General features: G+C 38.3%; 1 protein-coding gene across 6 annotated transcripts in view; it reads left to right on the top strand.

Annotated features, from left to right (window-relative positions):
- The first annotated feature begins 968 nt into the window (after positions 1–968).
- Positions 969–22,668, top strand: part of CNKSR2 (connector enhancer of kinase suppressor of Ras 2) — a 250,800-nt gene continuing 229,100 nt past the window's right edge. For all 6 annotated transcript variants that reach the window (XM_058658816.1, XM_058658815.1, XM_058658814.1 and 3 more), the window contains exon 1: positions 969–1,566. In XM_058658816.1, coding sequence (XP_058514799.1) covers positions 1,503–1,566 — 64 coding nt within the window. In that variant the 5' untranslated portion in view covers positions 969–1,502. The remainder of the gene's footprint in view (positions 1,567–22,668) is intronic.

Below are 22,668 nucleotides of genomic sequence, written 5' to 3'. Positions count from 1 at the left end.
CTCCAGGGTTATTGTTGAAAGTGAAGAGTCGTTAGCCAGACCACATTTTACTAAATGGTACGTGCATAACTTGTGTGGGACTCTTAAAGAAAATGAGTTTTGAAGATTCACGTCTTTTTGCAACGTGTCACACACTTAAAATTCCACTGCTACCCTTTGCTTCTTATATAAGAACATCTGAACGTAAAATGACATCGTCTAAAATAGGGACAGGGCGCTCTCAATGTTGGAGGAACTGGTGGAAATCCTGAAACAAGCCCTTTGAAAATGTTCCCCAGGAAAAACAGCTTGCAGGTGACCGCCTTAGTGTCTGACCTCCGGGGCCGCCCCCCTGCTCCTCCTGCGGGGAGATCCGACAGTCCTGGCACTCCTGCCTCGTCATAGCTGCGTTTCACTGTGGTGGAGCCCCCATTCCGTTCCCCGCCAGTCCACGCCTCCGACTTCGTAGGCGTGCGCGGGGCTCGGGAATCACCTCAGGAGCCCACTCACAGCCGGGACAGCAGAGAGTCAGGAAAGCCGGAGCTCCTGCCGCAACCCCCGTACGCGGCGTTGTGTCCCTCCCCTCGGCGGCAGGGCCACAAGTACCTCCTCAACAGCCTCAGTGGCCAGTGTTCAACTGGTGGGCAGCCCGTCCCGCCACCGCTGCCGCCGCCGTGGCCCCCTTGGAGGCCCCTTCGAGCCGAACTCCAGCTGCCCTCACCTGACTGACTGACTGACGGACTAACTGACCCTAGGCTCCAGTCAGGGCTTGGGGTGGGGCTGGGGCTTGAGCCGCCGCTGCCGCGCACGCGCTCCTCTCGCGTTTCTGTCCCCGGGCGGCCCCTAGGGCGGGAACGCGAGGCCGCGGGCCGCCCGCACCTGCCTGCCAGACCGACCCTGCGCTCGGGCCTCGTGCAGACACGCGCACGCGCACGCGCCTCGCGCGCCGACTGTCGGCCCCGTGGGCGGGACCGCGCGGCAGCGAGCGGGCGGGGGGCTCGTGGCGCGCGCGCCCGGCACCCGAGAACTGCAGAGAGATATTTTGGGTGGCAGGAGGCCCCTCGTCATTTCCGCCGGGCAGTTGGTCGTGCTGGGGGCTTCACTCCCGCGCGCGAGGCGAGCGGGCAAGTTAGCTGAGGGCCGTGCAGCGGCAGCAGCGGCTGCTGCTTCTCTTGGCGCCGCGACCCTCGGCAGCTCCAGCCAAGGACTAAAGCTCCCGCTGGGACGGAGACCCGAGCGGAACAAGGGAGGCAGCAGCAGCAGCCTTCTCGTCTGGAGACTGAGCAGACCCAGCTCGGAGTCTTCACCGAGGAGCATTGCCCTCCTGGTCGCCTCTCGTAGCGCTGCTGTCTGCGGTTGGCTAACGGTGCAGCCGCGAGACTCAACACACAAAAGCTTCTTTCTCCTCGCCGCCCGCCCAGTAAGGCTGCGGGCAGCAAGGGACCCCACCTGAGGGCGGATCGGGCTGCTGACTTGGTTTTGTGTCTGAGCTCCACGCCCCACACGGAACCGACCCGCTGCCCATGGCTCTCATAATGGAACCAGTGAGCAAATGGTCTCCGAGTCAAGTAGTGGACTGGATGAAAGGTAATCTCCGCTGTGGGGAGGGTAACGCGGCGCTGGGACTCGGGGTCCCGCCGCGACGGAGGGAGGGGCGCCCGCTGCGGCAGAACTCGCCCTCGGGGCTTTCCCCCTTGGCTGATTGTGCTTGGCCTTGGAGGAGATGGGTGTCTTCCGGAGCTTACAGGACGGGGGTCCTCGGTTTCCTTTTGTCTTCAGGCAGAAGGGCGCGGAAAGCTACGGAGTGGTCGGCGCCACCCCTTTCCGAAGCTGGAAGAGCGGTAGCGGAATCCTGGAGCATCTTGCTCATTACTCCCTATTAACCCTGATCTCCAAGCCGGGAGGTCGTGGCGACCCTTGTCTGCTAGTTTAGGGAGCAGCACCCGGACTCTGTTCCCTTAAGCGCCCCTTCCCCAGCCCCTTTGTTCCTGGGAAACCTGACGCCCCCTTGGCGGCTGCCCCTGCCAGGTGCCTCTCTGGCGCCAACTCTACTGGCAACTTTTAGGTCCGCATGATGGTGTCAGGATGCGGCCACCCTTTTGTGGAGCCAGGGTCTGCCCCCATCACCCCAGGCTGAGAAGAGATGTGCTCTTTTGGGATGAAGAAACATACTTCCCCCGGGCTGACGTCCACGCTGGTGTCGGTGGGCTCCCTGCTGCCTGCGCAACCCCGCACGTACTTTGCCTTTTCCTCCCCAGGCATATTGAGGCTTTTCATTAGGTCCTTGACGCCGGCTACAGTGATGCGTGTTCAGGTTCCCTCTCATTTCTCCCCTCTTGGAGAGGTGCCCCTCTTTTTGCCTCTGGCAGTTTCTGGAAACCACAATTACAGACACTTAGCCTCCTAATTGCTGTTGTGAGCTCTGAGTCCCAGGGCTTCATTGCCTCACTACCTCCCTCTGTTGTTGGAGTTGAGGGGTTTGTGGAGGACCCCCTTCCCCCACGCTGCCCGCGTTCCATCCCCAGATCCAGCTCTTCCCTAAGACTTTGGGAATACTGAAGAGGGGATGGATAGGATGGAATAAAACATCTGGCCACACTTGGTGGACGTTCCAGCATGGCTGGAGACGAGCTGAGCACTAGCCCCAGGCAGAGCAATCAGGGACAAAAAGTGTTATCTGAAAATGCGTGTTCCGTGAGTGAGGAAGCCCCCTTCTTGGGTTGCTGAGCAGGCAGAGTTTCTAAGCTCCAAGCACTTTGAAAGAAAAGGTGATGTGATTGGAAACCTCCTCTCTCCAACCTTTTTCTGTCTTTTGCTTAGTCGTCCTTCTCCCTGTCTATTTTGCTTTCCTTTTATTGCCTTACTGCTTTATCTTCATTTATTGTTTTTCTTTTCTAATAATATAAAAAGTGCTTTGTAACTGTAAGGCACAGTACAAGTGTGAATGAATTAAATTCAACCCAATTCATTGTTTATGACTGCCCCCCCTGTGAGCTAAGGTGCCTGGAGGCTTATAAAGATGACTAAGACAAAGTCCTGCAGTGGCTCATCTTTCTGCTGCTTTTTCTCTTTCCATGTTTATTATTGAAATTCCAGTTTCCTAGATTCCCACCAGTCCCCCCGCCCCCCTCAGATATGGACAAACATCTGTCTTCTGTTTCTCAGTCATAGAAAAAACAGCCAGAGTACAGGCAAGAAGAATGCTTGATTAAAACCTGTTATTTGAATTTATCTGAACATTATTGTAGTTTGAGGCTTTTGCCAAAACAATAAGAAAAAACTGTCATCGATCCATGGGAGTCGGGTTAATTTCATAGACTACCTCTCCAGTTCCCATGATGCTTGCAGCCATTGCTGCATACTCCATCTTCTTCACCTCCCACCCTCCTAACTGCATTCTTGCTGTCCCCCCTCTCCACAGTTTGGTCCATGAAACAAGAACACACAGTGTACATACTCCGACACGTTTTTTTTTTTTTTTTTTACATTACACTCGACTGTTAAAAATCTCTCCAGCCTAGAATGTAGCCTCTTTGAAGTTAGGTTAACACTGTAACCTGTGATATTAAATGGTTGCTAAAATATTGAGTAACTTTATTTCATACCTGTTGGTGACGCATTTTGGACCTATTTGAAAATAACAGCTAAGTAGCCAAGTAGGATCTGTGTACGTGTGTATAGCTACAACTAAACAGCATGAGTGATGTAATTATCTGTGTATTTCAAGTCTCCTGCTACTTCTGAAATTCCCATCACATTCTTATAAATTTGATTTGAGATATCAGAAAATGAGATTTTAAAAAATGAGTCTTGGGTGAAAGGAAGCTGAGCTCAATTTTTAACTCACACTGTTGTTTTAATTGATTTTTCCCTCCCTACCCTTTTCCCCAGATAAACTTTAACAGAAGATGTTTTTAAAAATACTTTTTACTCTTTCCACAAATGCAATAACGTATAAAAGGCCGTGCAGATTTAGGCTGTAGCTTTAGGATAGTTAAACCTCATTTAGTGTTGTGTAATGGACAGTGTTATAAAATCAATACCAGAATTAACAAGACTCTTGAAAAACTGCAGCATTGTAAGAGTTCTTCAGAACATGTTCCCAATAGATGACTTCATCATTCTTAGCATTTAAGGCATATGGATTATGATTTCATCTGATCACAATCATAAATACTTAAAATTCTGTTGAATAAGGTACATGGCTTATGTTCTTCCAGAGTATTTTTCTCTTCACTGAACAGAGAATTAACCATTAAACATAAAAAAATACACATGGCCATATTATGGATTGAAAAAATTATTCAGCTTTGTTAGTGTACATTCAGATTTTTTAAAACAACCATTTAAGCATTATAATTCATTTTTACCTGTGACTTTATTCAAATACATTTGAGGGAATTTCAAATACAAAATTTAGTAGATATAAGAAAGACACCTGTACTTTTTGTTTACCTCAAATTCTACCATTTGTAAAGTCTGATAATCATAAAATTCTCACCGAAAATAAAAATTTGATATGATACAATATTGATATTAGTTCCACTGAAGACTCGAATCCTTTACGAGTCACTAAAATAAGTAGTCATGTAGCAAATCATCCTGGTAGTTCTTCTAGCTAATTAGAGATATCTTATAGAATTCCTAATTAATTTTTAATAGGTAATTTTTATTAAGAATTTCTAAAAAATCATATATTTATCATCTACCATTTGAAAACAGCCTTCCTCAGTTAGAAATTGCATTCAATCCTATTGTAGTTTTAACAGAATGCTAAAACATAAACCCTTCGAAAGTAAATGAGAACAAATCAATTATTGAAAAATACCAGAAGCAGAAAGGTAGGCCAATAACTATAATGTTTTTTTCATTCAGTTACTTTGAGATACGTTATTTCTCACAGTTTTGTCTGTTTACTTTCAGGGCCTAGAAACTCCTTATGATCTACAGTTGTTTGAGTCCCCAGTCCTTTCGCCCTTTTTGCCCACTGAAATAATAGCAAAAGTGTCTGAATTCACTGGAGAGCCACTATTATTAATTTTCCTTGGCTATCGCACACCAAACACTTCCAATTTTCTTCTTGCACCATGTTCAACTTTGAGACTCATCAAAAATATCACATGACTAAGAGTTATTTTCCAGAACTAGCTTCCTCCGTGGCATTCATCCCGTGATATTAATTCTGTACTGAGTCAAAGTTCCTGTGATTTTCAGAGTCAACTAACAAGCCCTGCGTTGCTGATCTTTTCTTATGGTCTTTGTATCTTAACTCTAGCCAATCTTGTATTATTATTCCTAAAGTAATGTAAGTTTTAAGATTTCTCTCAACCCATTTTGTAATGGCGTGCTGTATTCCTTCCTGTTTACTATACACCATTTTCTTCAGGAAACATTCCATGACTTCTAATTTCTGTCCTGATGACTCAGCCGTCTAGAGGATAGAAAATGAAGTACATTATTTTAGGTATAGAAGGCAAAACCAGTGTTTTTCTATGAGAGAAAAATGATGAAATAAAATCTTTCTAGTAGTTTTGACATACACAGTATTGTGTGGTTATTCTATTTTCCCCTCATAGGACTGAGAGCTGAGATTGAAATTCTTCTTAATTTGATAAAAGAAAATATCAAAATTTTGAATTAAACAATCAAGATATAGATTGGTACTAATTTTCTGGCAGGAACTTGAAAAATATGTGTATGTTGAACCTATGATCAAGTTGGGCATATCACTTTTACTTTCGAAATATAAAATTTTTAAAATTGCAAGATGACTGTCACCAAAAATCATCCTGTTGTATTTTAAAAACAGGAATTCGTGTCATTTTAAACAAAGATTTTGCCTTTTTGACATACGAAGTTAAGTTCATTACAGGTATTGTTTAGTGTCATTAGCATTTATTTGCTAATTAAACTAGTAGTAATGACTTAGTGCTGATTATAATGAAAGTATATTGATGTGGATTCTGCTCCTTAGGTGTAATTTATTCAAAGTACCTACATGTACCTTAATGTATTATTTTAAATCAATTATTTTCTGCTTTGGGGAAATTAGCACCTTTAAGCGATGCCAGACACAGCCATGTTCGAACTAGTAAAGCTGTAAGATTTCTAAAACTTTACATTATATATAGAAGTAACAATTGAAAGAAGTGATAATTTAGGAAGACAGAAAGGGGTCTATAGGGAATGTGGGGTTTTAGCAACCATTTAAGGTATTTAGTTAAGACATTCCGAGAACTGTGTATCCTTACAGTTGAGGCAGAGCAAGAGACTGTGGTTGAGATGGGGTGATTAACCAGAGGGTTGCATCTAGGTTTGTCTTGCTGAAAGGGAGAAGTGGGCAGTAGAGAGAAAGTGAGGGAGGAGTGTGAGTAGGTGGCAAAAAGTACAAGAACAAATCTGCATTTCACAAGGACAATAAAACTCTCATCATGTCCTGGGTTTAAATAAAAACCACATTATAAAACTTTGGCTGCCAGAAATAAGCCCACAAAGAATGTGTATTGAATTGGTACAGCTGTTTCAAATCTGTTTCTGAGGAATAATTTGGAAATAATGTTAAAATGAGTTATTTTGAAGATTAATTACATCATTAACATTGCTGTTGGATATTTAGAATTTTACTGATGCATTTCTTATATGTAGAATGGAAATAGGCTTTTAATTGCTGATACTGTTCTTAAAACAATGATAAATTATCATTTTCATTTCTAGCAGCGCAAACTCAGGATTTGATTTGTTCTTAATGACTTTAGCTTTCTGTGTGACTTTCTTATAGAACCTCACATTTAAGGCTTAGAGTGAAAGAGGAAATGTTAACTTCTGTAAAGAATACTGAAGAGGTTATCTATACTAGTTTAAAAGAGTGGGAGGAGGAAAGGGTCAATAATTTGGAAAAAAGTGGAATTTAAAGGTTTTCAATTTTTGTGACTTTATCATGGTTTAGTGTAACCTTCAGTACGAAGTCACTGTGTTGGAAAACACTCAGTGATTAAATTCATGGTTTTCATGAATAGCATAGGCCTCCATTCCTCAAAATGGTTTATCTCTGTGGTTGTGGCAGCCAAATGATGGGAAGAAACTAAATTGTCGACTTTTGTTAGGCATTTTTAGCAGTATTTTTATGTTTATTAGAATAAACATGGATATATGCATTAATGATGTAGAAAGCAAAATTGACATGGTTTTAAAAATGAGACCAGAGACTGAAAAGGAATTTTAGGGTTGCTTGCAGTAGGCTGTTTAAAGCTGCATTCCTCAAACTTCCAAGGATTATGAATGCACTCTGTTTAGCAGTCGTCAATGTATCAGTGGAATGGCTTGAGAAATGATAGGTGGGTTTAGAAAAGGTGAAATTAAAGTACTTTCCAATTTTCTGTTATAACAAGGGGCAAAATAAGAGCTGCTCATTGAAGGTTGTGGTAGTTGCCTCTTAATTTTGTTTGTTTGATCCATAATCCTGCAGTCAAAGAGAAACTCTTGAAAATGATTCTCATCTCATCCCCTGCCCTCATTTTACATCTCCATCATCTTTAAATAAGTTAATGCCTTCTCATTGTTTTAGGGGTACAGATCAAAGTCCCTAACATGGCCTATGCAGTGATGGCTTGGTTACTGCCTAGGAGCTAAAGCTCCTGCCTGGTACTAGCCACAGAGCCACCTTTCAGTCCTTCCTGTCCAACCCAGTAGGGTGTGTTTTCTCTTCATTTGTCTGTTTTCTTCTAGACAAGTTCTACTCATTCTTCAGTCTAAATCGTTTCTTCCTCCATATCAGACAAACCATTCTGATTCTCCAGATCTAATTCTTACTTACACACTCTCCTGGTACCAAATGTATTTCCTGTGTCCCATTTGGCAGTTCAGTTTTTTTTTTTTTAATATGAATCTTATGGTTGTTCAATTGATGTCTAACTCCCCAGCTTGATGAAGACAACAACCCTATGTTTTTCATAACAAAACTTAAAAAGCTATCTAACATAAAATGAGCACTCAGAATATTTGTTGAGTGAACCAATAATTTATCCAGATTGCTGGTCTGTCAGCAAGTCGGCTTTCCTAAATGGCAATGAACGTGAAGTTCCCTTAAAATTCTCTGATATGTCAGTGCCAATAGTATGGTGTGTGCCAGAATACAATGAAAGTAGAATTGCTGTATCCTTTTCTTATTGTTGTTTTGCTTTTACCACCTTAAAGATCCAAATCAAAGTTTAGATTCACTTTGTATGAAGTACAAATAATTCCAACTAATTAACAATGCTTATGCATTTATGCTATAAATATATAAATATTTCTGGTGTCATTCATAGGATAATGTAAGCAAATAATTGTGAATTAATAATTAAAACATCACCCATCCTAACATTTATTTCCCTTCATTCAATTATTCTATTTCTTTATTGTGATATTTTTGAAATAACTGTATTTTAGATGCATAATAGAGTGAAATTGTGGAAATGTCTTAGATTTATTCTCTTAAGTTAAAAAGGCCCACACATGAAATTACATCTGTTTTGTTATTATGAGGAAAAATATATATTTGTTGATTAGGAAGATAAAATGTAAAAATATCTGTTTTTCGTAATGAAAATCATTATCTTGTTTACTTTGATTGTTAAATTTCAATTTTATTAATGAGAATAAAATTTTAAATATTTAAAGATACATCTTAAATTACTATCTTCTTACTAATTATATTAATTTAATGGTAATTTTCCATATCCCTGTGAAGAGAATAATTTTAGTTTTAAAAATCTAAATATGATTGATAAATTTTTGAAAGCCACTTGTTAAGAAGATGTGTAGTTGGAGTCTGACATGGTGGCATAGCAGGCTAATAGTCCATCTGTGGCACCAGCATCCCCATAAGGCTGCCAGTTCTAGTCTAGTCTGGTGTTCAGTTCTACTCATCCAGCATCCTACTTGTGGCCTGGAAGGTAGTGGAGACTGGTCGAAGCTCTTGGGACCCTGCAGCCAAATGGGAGCCTGGGAAGAAACTCCTGGCTTCCAGCTTCAGATCTGCTCTGCTCTGGCTTTTGGAGCCATTTGGGGAGTGAACCAGTGGAAGGAAGATCTCTTTCTCTGTCTTCCTTCTCTCCATAAAATATGCCATTCAAATAAAAATAAGTCTTTGAAAATTTCTTTTAATGAAAAAGAAAATAGTTATAGTAAAATATAACTTGCTGAGTATAGGTGCCCCATGTGGCCTTTTTTGTGAGTTGCGTGTTACTAGATAATTATTGCTAGACAAATGACAGAGATGATTTTTCCTAATAAAGCATGCTCTTTCTCAATTGAGATTGGTGAAAAGATAAATCAAAATAAGGGAAAGTTTTAAAGATCTTTAGGCATATTGATTTGTTAACAATGAAACACTTTCAGACTTACATATTCTGCAACATAACAGATAGTATTTTGCCCTTATTTGACTTACAACATGATAGAATTTTGTAAACTTTAAATATAGAATTTATATTGTTTGATTTCAATTTAAATCACACTAATTAATCCTGATAGACTTTTTGTTGTACTCTTGCAAGTTTAGAAAACAAAAGGTTTGTGGCATTTGTATAGATTTATTTTAAGTTTTACAAGTACAATAAAACTTCATTTTCTATGTTCATCTGTGGACTTTTTTGTCAGAACAAAAATTATTTTAAAACCCAAAATTTATTAAATACACCAAAGTTTACAGACACTAATATAGGGAATCAAATGTTAACTACAATCTAATATAACATATGGCTATTACATATTTGTTGGACATTAAAGTTCTTACACATTTATTAGATAGGTTGGATAGTTTTTAGATATAATGATAGATAAGTAGAAACAACATTAACTTAGTAGCCTTTTAAAATATTTCCAAATTCATTTTTTTTTGCAGTTTGAAATTTTTGTTTTCCTTCAGATATATCTGCTCTATTTAAAAAAGATTTACAAAATGTTTTTTCAAGTAATATCTATAATATAATGGAAGGCTCGTTTAGATTCTGGATTTTACCTTCACTTGTTCAAAAACATTTTGAAGGCATCCATTTTCTAGCATAGTGTTAATTATACTTGCAATTTTATTGACTCATAACATTTAAAATATTGACTTTAAATAGTTCTACGGAATAATTCATTTTAACATTAACTGCTTTATTTCATGTACTTCATTCTTTTTTTTTCAACTGACTACATTATTTTAACACATCCTAAAGACTTGTGATTTTTGTTTACCTACCAGAGCAGAAAATTCATTTTATGATTTGTGTAATTAATAGCCACTATGATATTAAATACATAGAAAAGAGACCATGTTATAGTGCTTTGCTGCTAGTGTTCAAATTAGACAGTAATTCAGTTGCTACCTTTGTGTCTAGACTGCTGGGACCTATACAGAAACCAAGTTTAGCATGAAATAGAACCAATGTAGTATAGCAAGACTATGTACTCTTTTCTCATTTCCTGTCTTAGTACCTGGCTGAGCTCTGTGCCAATCTCAGTTGGCATCAGCGTTGCTTTAAATAATAGCATGAGGCTTCATTATATGTATACATACTTCATTGTCTTCTAGGTATTGGATCAGAGATTATCAGTTTGATATCAGACCACCATGTGCAGAGAAAATTTGGTTCTATTTAATATTTAAGTTTAGATAATTTTTCTTTGCAGTTTTTTATGAAATGCAATCATTTCTTTTAGTTATGGAAAATATGTTCATTTAGATTCCATTGAGATTTATAATTTCACTGTACTCATGTTTAAGATTATTCATAATATATAAAGGAAGTGTTTGATGGTCAATATAGTAATACAAACAGGAATGTAAAGAAATTGACCCTGAAGAATGCAGTGGTCTTTTTTTTAAAGCTTACTTATTTTTATTGGAAGGGTAGATATACAGAGAAAAGGAGAGACAGAAAGATCTTCCTCTGCTGGTTCATTCCCCAACCGCTGGAGCTTAGCCAGTCTGAACCCAGGAGCCAGGAGCTTCTTCCAGGTCTCCCACGTGCAGGTGCAAGGCAAGGCTTTGGGCCATCCTTAACTGTATTTCTAGACCACAAGGAGGGAGCTAGATGGGAATTGGAGCAACCAAGGCACAAACTGACGCCCATATGGGATCCTGGCGCACACAAGGCGAGGACTTTAGCTGCTAGGCTATCACGCTGGACCTAGAATACAGTGTTTTCGAGTACTGTACATTGTCAGGAACCATTTTTATAATGGAAATATAAAAGTTAGAGAAGAGCTGCATTTTAGTTAGAATTTCTGCATTCTTGGTGACAAATGCAGACAGATAGATACAAATACAACTATAGCGTTTTGAGAATATTCTTATAAACATTGTATAATACAACTTGATTCTTTCTCTTATTCGCCCAAACTGAGAGGTTCTCATGCAGTTTAATTTATTAGTAGTAGTAATCAAAGGTAATAGTTATTAACACTATTTTTCTAGGTAGGGTATGGGGAAGTTAAGCAGCTGAACAGATTGTAGAACTGTCCGGTGATGAATTAGGTCTGACATCAAGTTTGTTTTTCTCTCCTTACTGAATTGTGTTTACAGTTCAGTGTATGAAAGACACGGTTCATATATGTATGTAAACATTTTTTCAAATTTGATTTTTCGTAAAGAATGTCTCATGGTGGGCATCTTAAAACCCCGCATTCCCCAGCAGAGTGCCTGGTTTTCACCTGGCTTTTTTCCAGGTTCTTGCAAATGACAAGCAAACAGGTGATGGCTCAAGTAATTGGATTTCTGCAACAGACATGGGAGGCCTTTATTGAGTCTTTAGCTCTTGGCTTCAGCCAAACCAAGCCCCAACTCTTGAAAGCATTTACGAAGTGAACTGGCAGATCACTTTCACTTGTGTCTGCTCTCTATTGCTCTCTTTCTGCTTTTTAAATGAATGAATGAATAAATGATTTCTTTTCCTAAACATTTGGAGAGTTTTTGTAAATTATTATTATTTTTTGAAAGGCAGAGAGACAGAAACAGCTATGTTCTGTCTGCTGGTTTACTCCCCGAGTGCCAGCGGCAACCAAGACTGGATCCTGTGGAAGCAGGAGCCCCGAACTCAATCATGATCTCTAACATGGTTGGCAATGCTCTAACAACTTAAGCCATCCTCTGCTGGCTCCCCAGGTGAGCAAATTAGCAGAAATCTGAATCTGAGGAAATGTAGTCAGAATTCAACCCAGGCACTGAGGTATATGGTATGTAGGCATCCCAAATGTGGTGTAACCACCGAGTTCACTCAAATTTCCTGAATTTTCTACTTTTTACAATTTGGCAGCATTTATGGTATAATACAGTTAGGAATACCTTAGAATCAGATACCTAGATTTATATCCTGGCTTCATCACTGCTAGCTGTGTGATCTTAGACAAAAATAGTTTCAATATCTTGACTAGTTTTTCTCAGTTATATAAAATGTGGGTGATATTCCTGAAATTATTGATCTAAAAAGTGTTTTACCACAGTTTTCTTTTTTTCTAAGGTTTATTCATTTATTTATTTGAAAGGCAGAGTGATAAAGAAAGAGAGATCTCTTCCATTTATTGGTTCATCTCTCAAATGATTCAGCGGGGTATCTTACATTTATTGTTTTACCTCCCAAATGTCTAGATCTGAACCAGCCCGAAGCCAGGATGCAGGAAATCCATCCTGGATTTCTATGTATATAGCAGAGACCCAAGCATCTGCTGCTTTCCCAGGCACGCTAGCTGCGGCTGGGTTGGAAGCGAAGTAGCTGGGACTGGTACCAATGCTTCAGTATGAGATGTTGGCGTCACAAGTGGCAGCTTAAACTGCTATACCCACTTAAAAGAACTGCCTAGTCTGTAGCAAATGCCTAACAAGTTATTTCTGTTTAACTAAGGAAGATATTCTATCATATTGGCAATCTGTAACAGCAAAATTAGTCATAAATATTATTTATGAAGTTCTTATCTTTAAAGATTTATTTATTTTTAATCATTTAGTCAACTTTTATTAACTGCACTTTGAAATGTTATGGGGGAATACAGAGAAATTTAATATAACCTTTCCCTTCCAAAAGCTTATAATCTAACAATAATTATAATTTCCATTTCTTTAAGAACTATTATATTACAGGTACCAGGTATAATATCTTTTTTTATTATATATATTTTTATTGCATTTCATTTTATAACAACGTTTCATAGGCTCTGATGTTCCCCCATCCCCTCCCCGTGCCCTCCCCCCATGGTGGATTGCTCCACCTTGTTGCAGTATTACAGTTCAAATCCAGTCTTGTTTCTTTCATTGCAAGCCTGTGCCATGCATAGAGTCCAGTATCTTACTGTCCAGTTCAATTCAACAGTTTCTTGAGGAGACCAACTCTGGTCTGAAGACATAGCTGGCAGAATATCATTCCGACCAATTAAATGCCATAATATAACATCAACAATAGTTTCCAACATTATGGGGTTAATTAACATTGTATTGCCTGACTGATACGTTAGACAATGCGAATTCTTAACCACATCCTGAGACTTCATTAACATTTCAATTATAGTTTGTATACAACTGGCTTCTATCTACCTTAAATTGGCTATAGGATACCATTCAGCTATCTCATGTCTATTTTCATTTTAGTATTTAGCAGTTTATTGTGTTGAAGCATGATTTTTACTGAACTTGGCAGATTTTAGGGTAGTCTAAACTGGCTTATACCTTTAGTAAGGCATGTGACACCCGTTGAAGTATAGAACACTGTTGGGAGGGGTGTGCAGAGAAATCCTCCATACCCTAGTTAGGAGTAGTTTATTTTCGTGTCCTACCTAGTAAGTGTGAGTCCCCACTGATCGTTTCCTGCCTAGTTCTAAGTTTTCCTGGTAATTCTCTGTCTATTCTAAATTTTTTGTTGTTGTTTGTTTGTTTTGTTATGTTTTGGGGTGGGCTCCAGGGTGACCCTGATGGTCATTGCAAGAGAGGGTGGGGATCCAGTACTGGAACTAAGCAGGGACCAGAGAGAGCTCCTCTCCCTGGTCTCGGAGGGAGTTTATTGTTCTGTTTCTGTAGACTGCTCAGGGCTCCTGGTTGTTGTTCTGGTGACATTGGGCTCTGCAAGGAGGGATTTGGACTTCTACGCCATGTGGGAGATTCAAGTGGGGGCGGATGACCTCAGAGTACTTAGCCTCCGAAGGCACACCAATTCCCCGTGGTCTCCTTGGCAGCTGGGATGTAGTCCTTGGTGTCCATACTGGTAGTCCTTGGTGAGGATCCGGAAGTCTCCAGGGTTGGAATACAAGCCTGCTCCTGTGCACCTCCTCCACTCTGGAATCCCCCCTGCTCTGTGCATATGACCTCCTGTTAAGAGGCTGTCAGGGTCGCTCTTAACACCCCCCATGTCTTTGTGGTTTTACTATTGTCTGATGCTGATTCGAGTCTGTTGTGTGTAAGTTACCTGTTATGTTCTTGATAGGTTATGATTTACATCTGCCTCACACATTCTAGGGAGATGGAAGATCTCTCTGCTCTCCCTACCCACTACCGAGTAGCATAAGATTTATTTATTTTTATTGCAAAATCAGATATACAGAGAGGAGGAGAGACAGAGAGGAAGATCTTCCGTCCACTAATTCACTTCCCAAGTGGCCACAATGGCTTTAGCTAAGCTGATCTGAAGCCAAGAGCCAGGAGCTTCTTGCAGGTCTCCCACGTGGGTGCAGGATCCCAAGGCTTTGGGCCGTCCTCCACTGCTTTCCCAGGCCACAAGCAGGGAGCTGGATGGGAAGTGGAGCTGCCGGGATTAGAACCGGTGCCCATATGGGATCCCAGCATGTGCAAGGCGAGAAGTTTAGCTTCTAGGCTATTGTGCTGGAACCCAAGGCTCTTACTATCTTTAATGCCTATCCTAGCTCTGAAAGATTAGACTTATCCCTATTTGTTAGAAGAGCAAACATTCCAGTTAGATATTTTTGCTTAAAAATGTTGAATGACTTGTTCTGTATATCCAAATACTTGTTGAGATGTTTAAACATACCATCTGAATTTATAGCTGGTTTAAAGGTATGTATTGTTTTTCCCTTTTGCTTCTATCAGAAGTAAATATGATTTGACAGAAATCCTGGGAAAACGTTCAAAGATGTGAATGAACTTTCCATCAGACCTACTCCGTTGTCTGTAAGGTGGGCTACAGTCCTTGGACTCTCTTGAGCTGTAGTGGTTGGTGTGTGTGTGTGTGTGTGTGTGTGTGTGTGTGTGTCTGTGTGTGTTATGAGGGGAGCTAATGTATTTCTACTTGTCAGAATAGGATCTGGCTAGTAACAAAGATACTACACATAAAGATCATCTTGGTGACAGCTTTTTGCTTATTGAGGTAAACGGCAGGAATTTGATGTTCCCCTCTGCTGAGTCTGGACCTAGGCAAAGGACCTGTTTATGACCACTGCTACCATCAACTGAGTGCTAGGAAAATGTCTTGTTTTCAAAGGATTGCTAACAAAAATTCATGGTGCCTGATGTTTATAAAGGCTTCACAATTTACTGTAAATAATGATTCTTCTGTACATTTATTCAGCAGTGCTTAGGCTTGCTATTTGCATCCCTTGATTGTTTCTTTGAACAGCTGACTGTATTGTTTTCTCTAGCTCAGAAGTCCTTACATACCTACCAAATGTTAATTCCTTCCCCAAATTTGCTTTGTTCAGAAACCTTTATCACAGACTCTGATGTGATATGAATTAGTGAATCACAGCAAGCAGCTTAACTGCTAAAGAAAATATGATTATTCAAGAAAACCTTGTGAAATAAATGCTAAATTTAGAGTGGTCAAGTTGAACTAGAGATGTTTGATCAGTTGAATACTTATAAAATGATAGTGAAAGAGTTTATGTTTTAAAATGGTATACATTTTATATATAGAAAGTTTATGTTTCACTGTATATGAGAGATTCAATAAAGTTCATGGAAAATTAAATTAAAAGATTGGTTGATTTTTAAGGTAGAAAAAAATTTGAAGTTCGTGGGTTTTTTTTTTATATTACACGTTTTCTATTAACATTTTGAATGCCTGTATGTACATAGATTTCAAAAGTTTTTCACTGAAGTAACCTTTAAATTTTATGGTCTATGAACTTTTGGAAATACTCGCATATGTAGAAACTTAAAGCAGGATTTGTTCAGAGCAAAAAGGTAGTATTTTCTATTCATCTTGTTTTTCTTTAATTGAAGTGTATTTGTGTTAGATTGAATATTTTAAAATACGTGCAAACCACTCTAATTGTCCTTAAGGTTTTAGCCTTGTCCAATCGATTATGTAAAGCGCTTTTTCTTTTCTACTAAAATGCTCATTAGTTCTTAAAATCCATATGAATTAAAGTTAATTTTATTCTGTTTTTAAGAATTGTATCACTTTCCTTGAAATACTGGCTTCCTGTGTTCAAAAGGAATTAAGACTGCAAAGGTTTTTAAATTAGAAAACGGTATGAATCTCTATCTATAATAATTTAAAAATATATTGATTTAATGTTTAAAGACTGGTTTCTTTTAAACATTTTTAATTTTCTTTTTTAATATAATTTACACAGTTGAGATGGAAGCAGACCCATGTGGGCCTCTGAGTGGAGTGAGAGGTTCAGTTGCAGAGGAAGGGTGGTGGCACATATGTTTCAAGGTTTTTTTTTCTCCTGTGTTCTTTTTTTTTTTAAAGATTTATTGATTTTATTACAAAGTCAGATATACAGAGGAGGAGGAGAGACAGAGAGGAAGATCTTCCATCCGATGTTTCACTCCCCAAGTGAGCCGCAACGGCCCGTGCTGCGCCGATCCGAAGCAGGGAACCAGGAACCTCTTCTGGATCTCCCACGCGGATGCAGGGTCCCAAAGCATTGGGCCGTCCTCCACTGCTTTCCCAGGCCACAAGCAGGGAGCTGGATGGGAAGTGGAGCTGCCGGGATTAGAACCGGCGCCCCTATGGGATCCCGGGGCTTTCAAGGTGAGGACTTTAGCCGCTAGGCCAAGCCACTGGGCCCTTCTCCTGTGTTCTTAAGGGAGGGTGGGAGGGGGCCACTCCTTTCTGTCAAACTACATCAGCACCTAGGTTTGGGTCCTTTGATGATGCTCTAGAGATGCCAGTGTAAGGGTCTTCCAAGGGTGTTACATGAGTGGTTTTTCTGCACCATGTGTTTGTGGTCACTTCCTTCTCTGGAGCATTTCTCTGAAGATTTTCTCGTAGTCGAGTGAACTGACTGCTTTGTTAATTCAGTCTAATCATTGGAATAATATATCCCTTTATTCTTTCCGGGGAACTCAACAAAATGCTGCGAAGGCATTGCTACTGATAGCTCTGCCTTTCCTTGCTAAGTCTGCATCACTGCAGGTCCCATCTCAGTAGTGGATACTTGTTATCATAGTTCCTTAGTACTTCTCAACATTATTTTATCAAAAGATTTATGATCATTGAAATTGTATTTTTTCAGGCCTTTTCAGGTGATCGGAATGTGAAAACTTATTACAGGTTGTGTACATGGTGATGAAAATTAGTATCAAACACTGAATTGAGCAATGAAAGCAATGGGTACTTATGAGCATAAAACTCTATTTAAGTGATAAGAATGTATTGACTTCATAGGAGAAACAGTCAATTGTAAGAAACAAATGAACCAATTCATTTGAGCTTGGATCATGGAAAACAAGAGAGAATCACTGGCAAAACAATGCCTTTTCTCATTCATGTGTCACAAGTGGTATTTGGATTGAGGAAAATTGAGAAGCATTAAGACTGCAAATGAGTTCCCCTGTTGTATAGACTGGTTGTTGGAAAATGTGCTTTCCCAACATTCCTACATAAATTTTTAATTTTTTGTATTATCAGGAATTTTGTTTTCTTAGGTTTCACATTTTGACCTGCATTTGTGCTATTGTTGAAAAAAATGTCCTTATATGTAACATTAGTACACCTGGTGAAAATGATGTTAATTCACATATAAAATTTAGAGTAATTTTTAAATTATGGTAATTTATTAAAAGCATTATTTTAATCAGCACTGTAATAAAGTTGACTATAGATTTTGAAACCTATTTGTACTATTCCTTTTAAAAAGAAAAGCAAGAATGCTTATCATGTGTCAATCCCAAACCAAATATAAGAATGAATTTGAAAACTTAGAACCGTAGACTCTTAGCACTTTGAAGAAAGGCATTTTGTATGCAATATAGGAAACTAAAATTCAAAATTGTTTTCTCCAGGCAACTGATAGACAGAAGTAAACTATCAACCATATGATTTCATTTTTAAAAGCATTTCTTTACTTTAAAATTTAAATTAGGGTTTTTTTTTTTCATTATTTACTTATTTGACAGCTCTCATCATCTGCCTTGTACCGCAAATGCCTGCAGTAGGCCTAGCCAGGGCCAAAGCTGGAAGCTAGGAACTCAACACAGAGCTCCCACATTTACTCCCTCAAGACATCACTGCTGCTTTTCAGGTTCTGTGCGAGTCAAATGTTGGAATCGGGAGGAGAGCCAGTCATCAAACCCAGGCACATGGGCTTAACTGGCATCTCCAGTTATGCCTGTGTGCTGATTTTCTGCACATACACTTTAATGATCCCTGGTGGTGGATGAGCCTGTTCAGTTTCTCAGGTTAATTTTATTCTATTCAGTAGTTAAATGCCAGGCCCAAAATTCCGAGTGCTTTACAGAAAGACCTGATGTATAACTAAAGCAGAGATAAGTTTTTAATGTTGTAAGTAGATTCATATCCCCACGTCTGGGCCACCAGTGCAAATTAACTTTTGCAAATCCTGGCTAGTGAATTCCTAAGATATTAAGTTACAAACCTTTCTCCTGCCTGCATAACCCCTTGTTTATAATCTTTGGCTACTAAAATCTGTTACAGGTTAGCAAGCATACTTGAGCAAGAACCCTTTAACTCCTTAAAGAGTCTGACTCCTCAAATTTCTCTGCCTACCTGTTGATAATAATTGCTCCCACCCAATAAGGTGACTGCGAAGTCCTACTATATAAAAAAGGAGCAAGAGATTGGCACAGCAGTTAAACCACGAATTGGGATTCCATATTAGCTATCTGGCTTTTAGTCCTTGCTCTGCTCTGTGTTCTAGGTATCATCTGATGCACCTCCTGCCACTCATGTGGGATACCTCTGTTGAGTTCCTACCTTTTGGCTTTGGCCAGGCCCAGCTCTGCTTGTTAGAGATATTTTTAGAATAAACCAGTATCTCTGTCTCTCTGCCTTTCAAGTAAATACTTAAAAATAACAAAATATTAATTCCATATATAGTTAGAAGACCAAGGAAAACATAAATGGGAATATGTTGCAGGTTGATAGAAAATATATGAGAAAATACGTTTTGATATTTCTTTTAAAATCGTATTGTTTAAATAATAGTCTGCTTACTGCTGTAGTTTTATATCTAGATCTTTGTGAATGCATTAGACAGATTTTAATTTTCCATGTAGTGCAAGTATATCCTTTAAATTTCTACCAAAATGTGTAGCTATTTTTAAGGAACTTTAACATCTATGAGTTGAAGTATATTTAACAAACAAATTTGGAGACAAACTGAAATACAGTTCTTGTGTCCATTATTGGAATACGTCATTATTTTAAATAGATGTTAACATTTTATAAAAGAACGTGTTTAATTTCTCTGCACACTGACACTGTTGTTCTCTGTACAATCTGATGAACTGATACAAAGCTACAATGAGAAAGAACTTTTAGAACTCTCTTGGTCATTTGCCATCAAATTATATGTAAACAACTGAGCTTTGAAAGGTTGAAGGACTGTCTAAACTCAGATATCATTCTATTAGCAAAATTGGTGTAACAAAGAACCCAGTATGTGAAAGCTCATAAATGAAATGTTGCATAGATGTTTTCATTGTTACAAGGGCAATTCTTAAGAACAAACTAGAATGCAATCTTTTGATCACTGGTATAAAAACTAGAGCAAATCTTGATTAACATAAGTGACAAAACCTACTTCATAGAATAATCCCCTCGTTAAGATTGTTTGTTTAGATTTGTCATAATCAAATATAAGATTCTGGTAACACCAAGCTCCATTTCTGGAGAGTTAAATGCTCTTAACTGTTGGAAAAATGTCTCCCAGTGGGCCTTCTAATCTCTATGTGCTATGACTCAGTGCTTTTAAATCTCACTTTCTAAAGCTTTGCAGATTGTTGGTGTAGTCCAATGCAATAGTATTAAACTTAAATCTGAACACAGTGTATTTTCTGAGGTCTGTTTAGAGCTAAGTGGTTTGCTATACTAAATAATATAAGACACTAAATTTAATGCATTCCCATTTTAATTATGAACATTCTACATACACCTAAAATTTTAGATGTGAAATCATTTTTGAATCTATAATCTTTAACTGTCTACACTACATAGGTAATCTCATTTATACTATTGGAATTAATATACAAGAATAAATTCGTCCATATCAAATTGCTGTCTGTATTTTTAAAATCTGATAGACATAGAGACAGACCCACAGGAAGAGATAGAGGCCGCCCATCCTTGGCTTCAATGCTTCAAATGGTTCCAGTGACCAGGCTGGGCTGGAGTGGGGCTGATGCTGGAAGTTGGGAACCCAATCCATGTCTTCTATGTGCATGATAGGGACCCATGGACTTGAGACATCACCTGATACTTCCCTGGATATGCATTAGTTTGAAGTTGGGGTTGGGAGCAGAGTTGGGATTTGAGTCAGAGCACTCAGATGTAAAGCAAACATCTTAAAAATGTGTGCAAGTGTCAGTCTCTGATGTGTCAATAAGGTATATTTGAAAGATCAAGGCATCTGAATTATTTCAAAATTTATTTAGGGAGCTTATTGTGATGTCCTCTTTTGTAACTATTTTAGATACTGTTTCCTTCTGTGTAGTAGATTTTTAAATGTATGTTACTCCCATTTATTTCTAACATTCCTGTGTCCTTCCTAGTATTAGTTAAATTGGAACCTTAGATTTCAAAGAACATTTAGTTATTTAAAAATTGAAAGTGACTAGAGCAGTATGAAATTTGTATTTATCACCGATTTGATAGGTTATGCAAATTGTATTACCACATTGATGTTACTGGTAAATATTTTTAATAAATATGAATTTCAAACAAGGAAAAGTAGCTAAATAGATAAAAGTGAGAAAACAGGAACAAATGTATTAATAGCCTTTTAAAGTTTAATATACGTACAGTGTGTTCTGTGAAATATTCAATATATGTAAGAAAATAGAAAGTACTTTTTTCTTTACCACCAAAATGCCGTTGTAGGTTTTCTATTCTAAACATCTTGCTTAATGGCATTTAGCATCTTTAGGAACTACTTTGTTTTACATGCTGATTATTAAGTATTATATTTTTCACAATTCATTCTCCTTTAAGAAAGGCACAGTTATATAACTTAATCACTTGAGAATTTAACTGTCGTTATGCACATTTTTTCCTGATAACTGCTGTCAAAAATGGAAGAATAACACTTTGCTACCATAAGAAATGTTGTCAGCCCAGGACAGCTCTGATTCATCTCTGGGGCCAGGAAGAGTAGTTCACATCATTGGCAGCTACATGAGCTCTTCATGTTCCATGGCAAATGGCAGATTAGCACATGGTGTAAGTGAAATGTTTTTTGAATGTCACTTTAGTCCCAAGAAAAATTAGTATTAAGGAGTGTAAAAACACATTTTCATTGGTTACATCACAATATCTTTGCATGTGATACAGGCTGTTTGAGGTTGAAATAATATTACAATTTATAGGTACTATTCTTCAGATTGACATCATTTCATCTGAAATTAAGGCAAACATGTGGTATCTAACCTTTTGGGATTGGCTTATTTCCCTTAGGAAAAAAAAAAAACCACATCTTCATCTTTTTACAACCTGCATTCACTAATTTTGAGACTTAAACTAAATTTAAAGTATAATTTGGTAAACTAACACTAAAGCATCTTTCCCATTAAAGAACTCAAAAACTGGGTCTTGTTTCTGTATTTTTTTTAAATGTGCTAACCAATATCAACATCCCAGGAAACTTACGATACTTAATGTTTTTTTAAAATATATGTATGTTATTTTAACCTAAATATTTACTCTTTAATTTGTATGTATATTCAAAGTATCTACAGTTATATAGAATAATTCAATATTAGAAAACTTGGTTGAGTATCCTTTATAAATACTATTAAAACTTAGAACTATATAAAGTCAATTCCATCTACTCAGATAACCTTAAAACAAGTGTTATTTTAAGAATCTTTTGCTAATATTATCAGTGTCAGTATGATTAAAATAAGTATCTTCTCAAAAGCAAACAAAAGTGGGGGGATTCCCAGAGCCTATGAAACTGTCACATAATGCAAAATAATTAATTTAAAAAAAGAAAAAAAAGCAAATAAAATCTTTAATTAATGGCTTATTTTAAACATTTATTTATATATTTGAAAACAGAGTTACACATGGGGGAACAAGAAAAAAGGAGAATGAGAATATGAATAAGAATGAACATTTCTAATATCTTTCTCTTTGTTTCTCCTCTTATCTGTGTATCTGATTTTCAAAAAAAAATCTTTTTTAAAAATGAATATTTTACAATTGTTGGTTCACTAGAAAATATCTGCTACACTCAGGGCTGGTCCAAGCTGAAGGAAGGAGAAAAATTCCATTCAGTCCTCCCGTGTGGAACAACTGAGACTCAAACTGGATC

This window comes from Ochotona princeps, chromosome X (genome assembly GCF_030435755.1).
Source record: "Ochotona princeps isolate mOchPri1 chromosome X, mOchPri1.hap1, whole genome shotgun sequence".
Classification (NCBI taxonomy): Eukaryota; Metazoa; Chordata; class Mammalia; order Lagomorpha; family Ochotonidae; genus Ochotona; species Ochotona princeps.
Note: the sequence above shows the minus strand (reverse complement) of the source record. Positions and strands in the feature narration are given on the sequence as shown.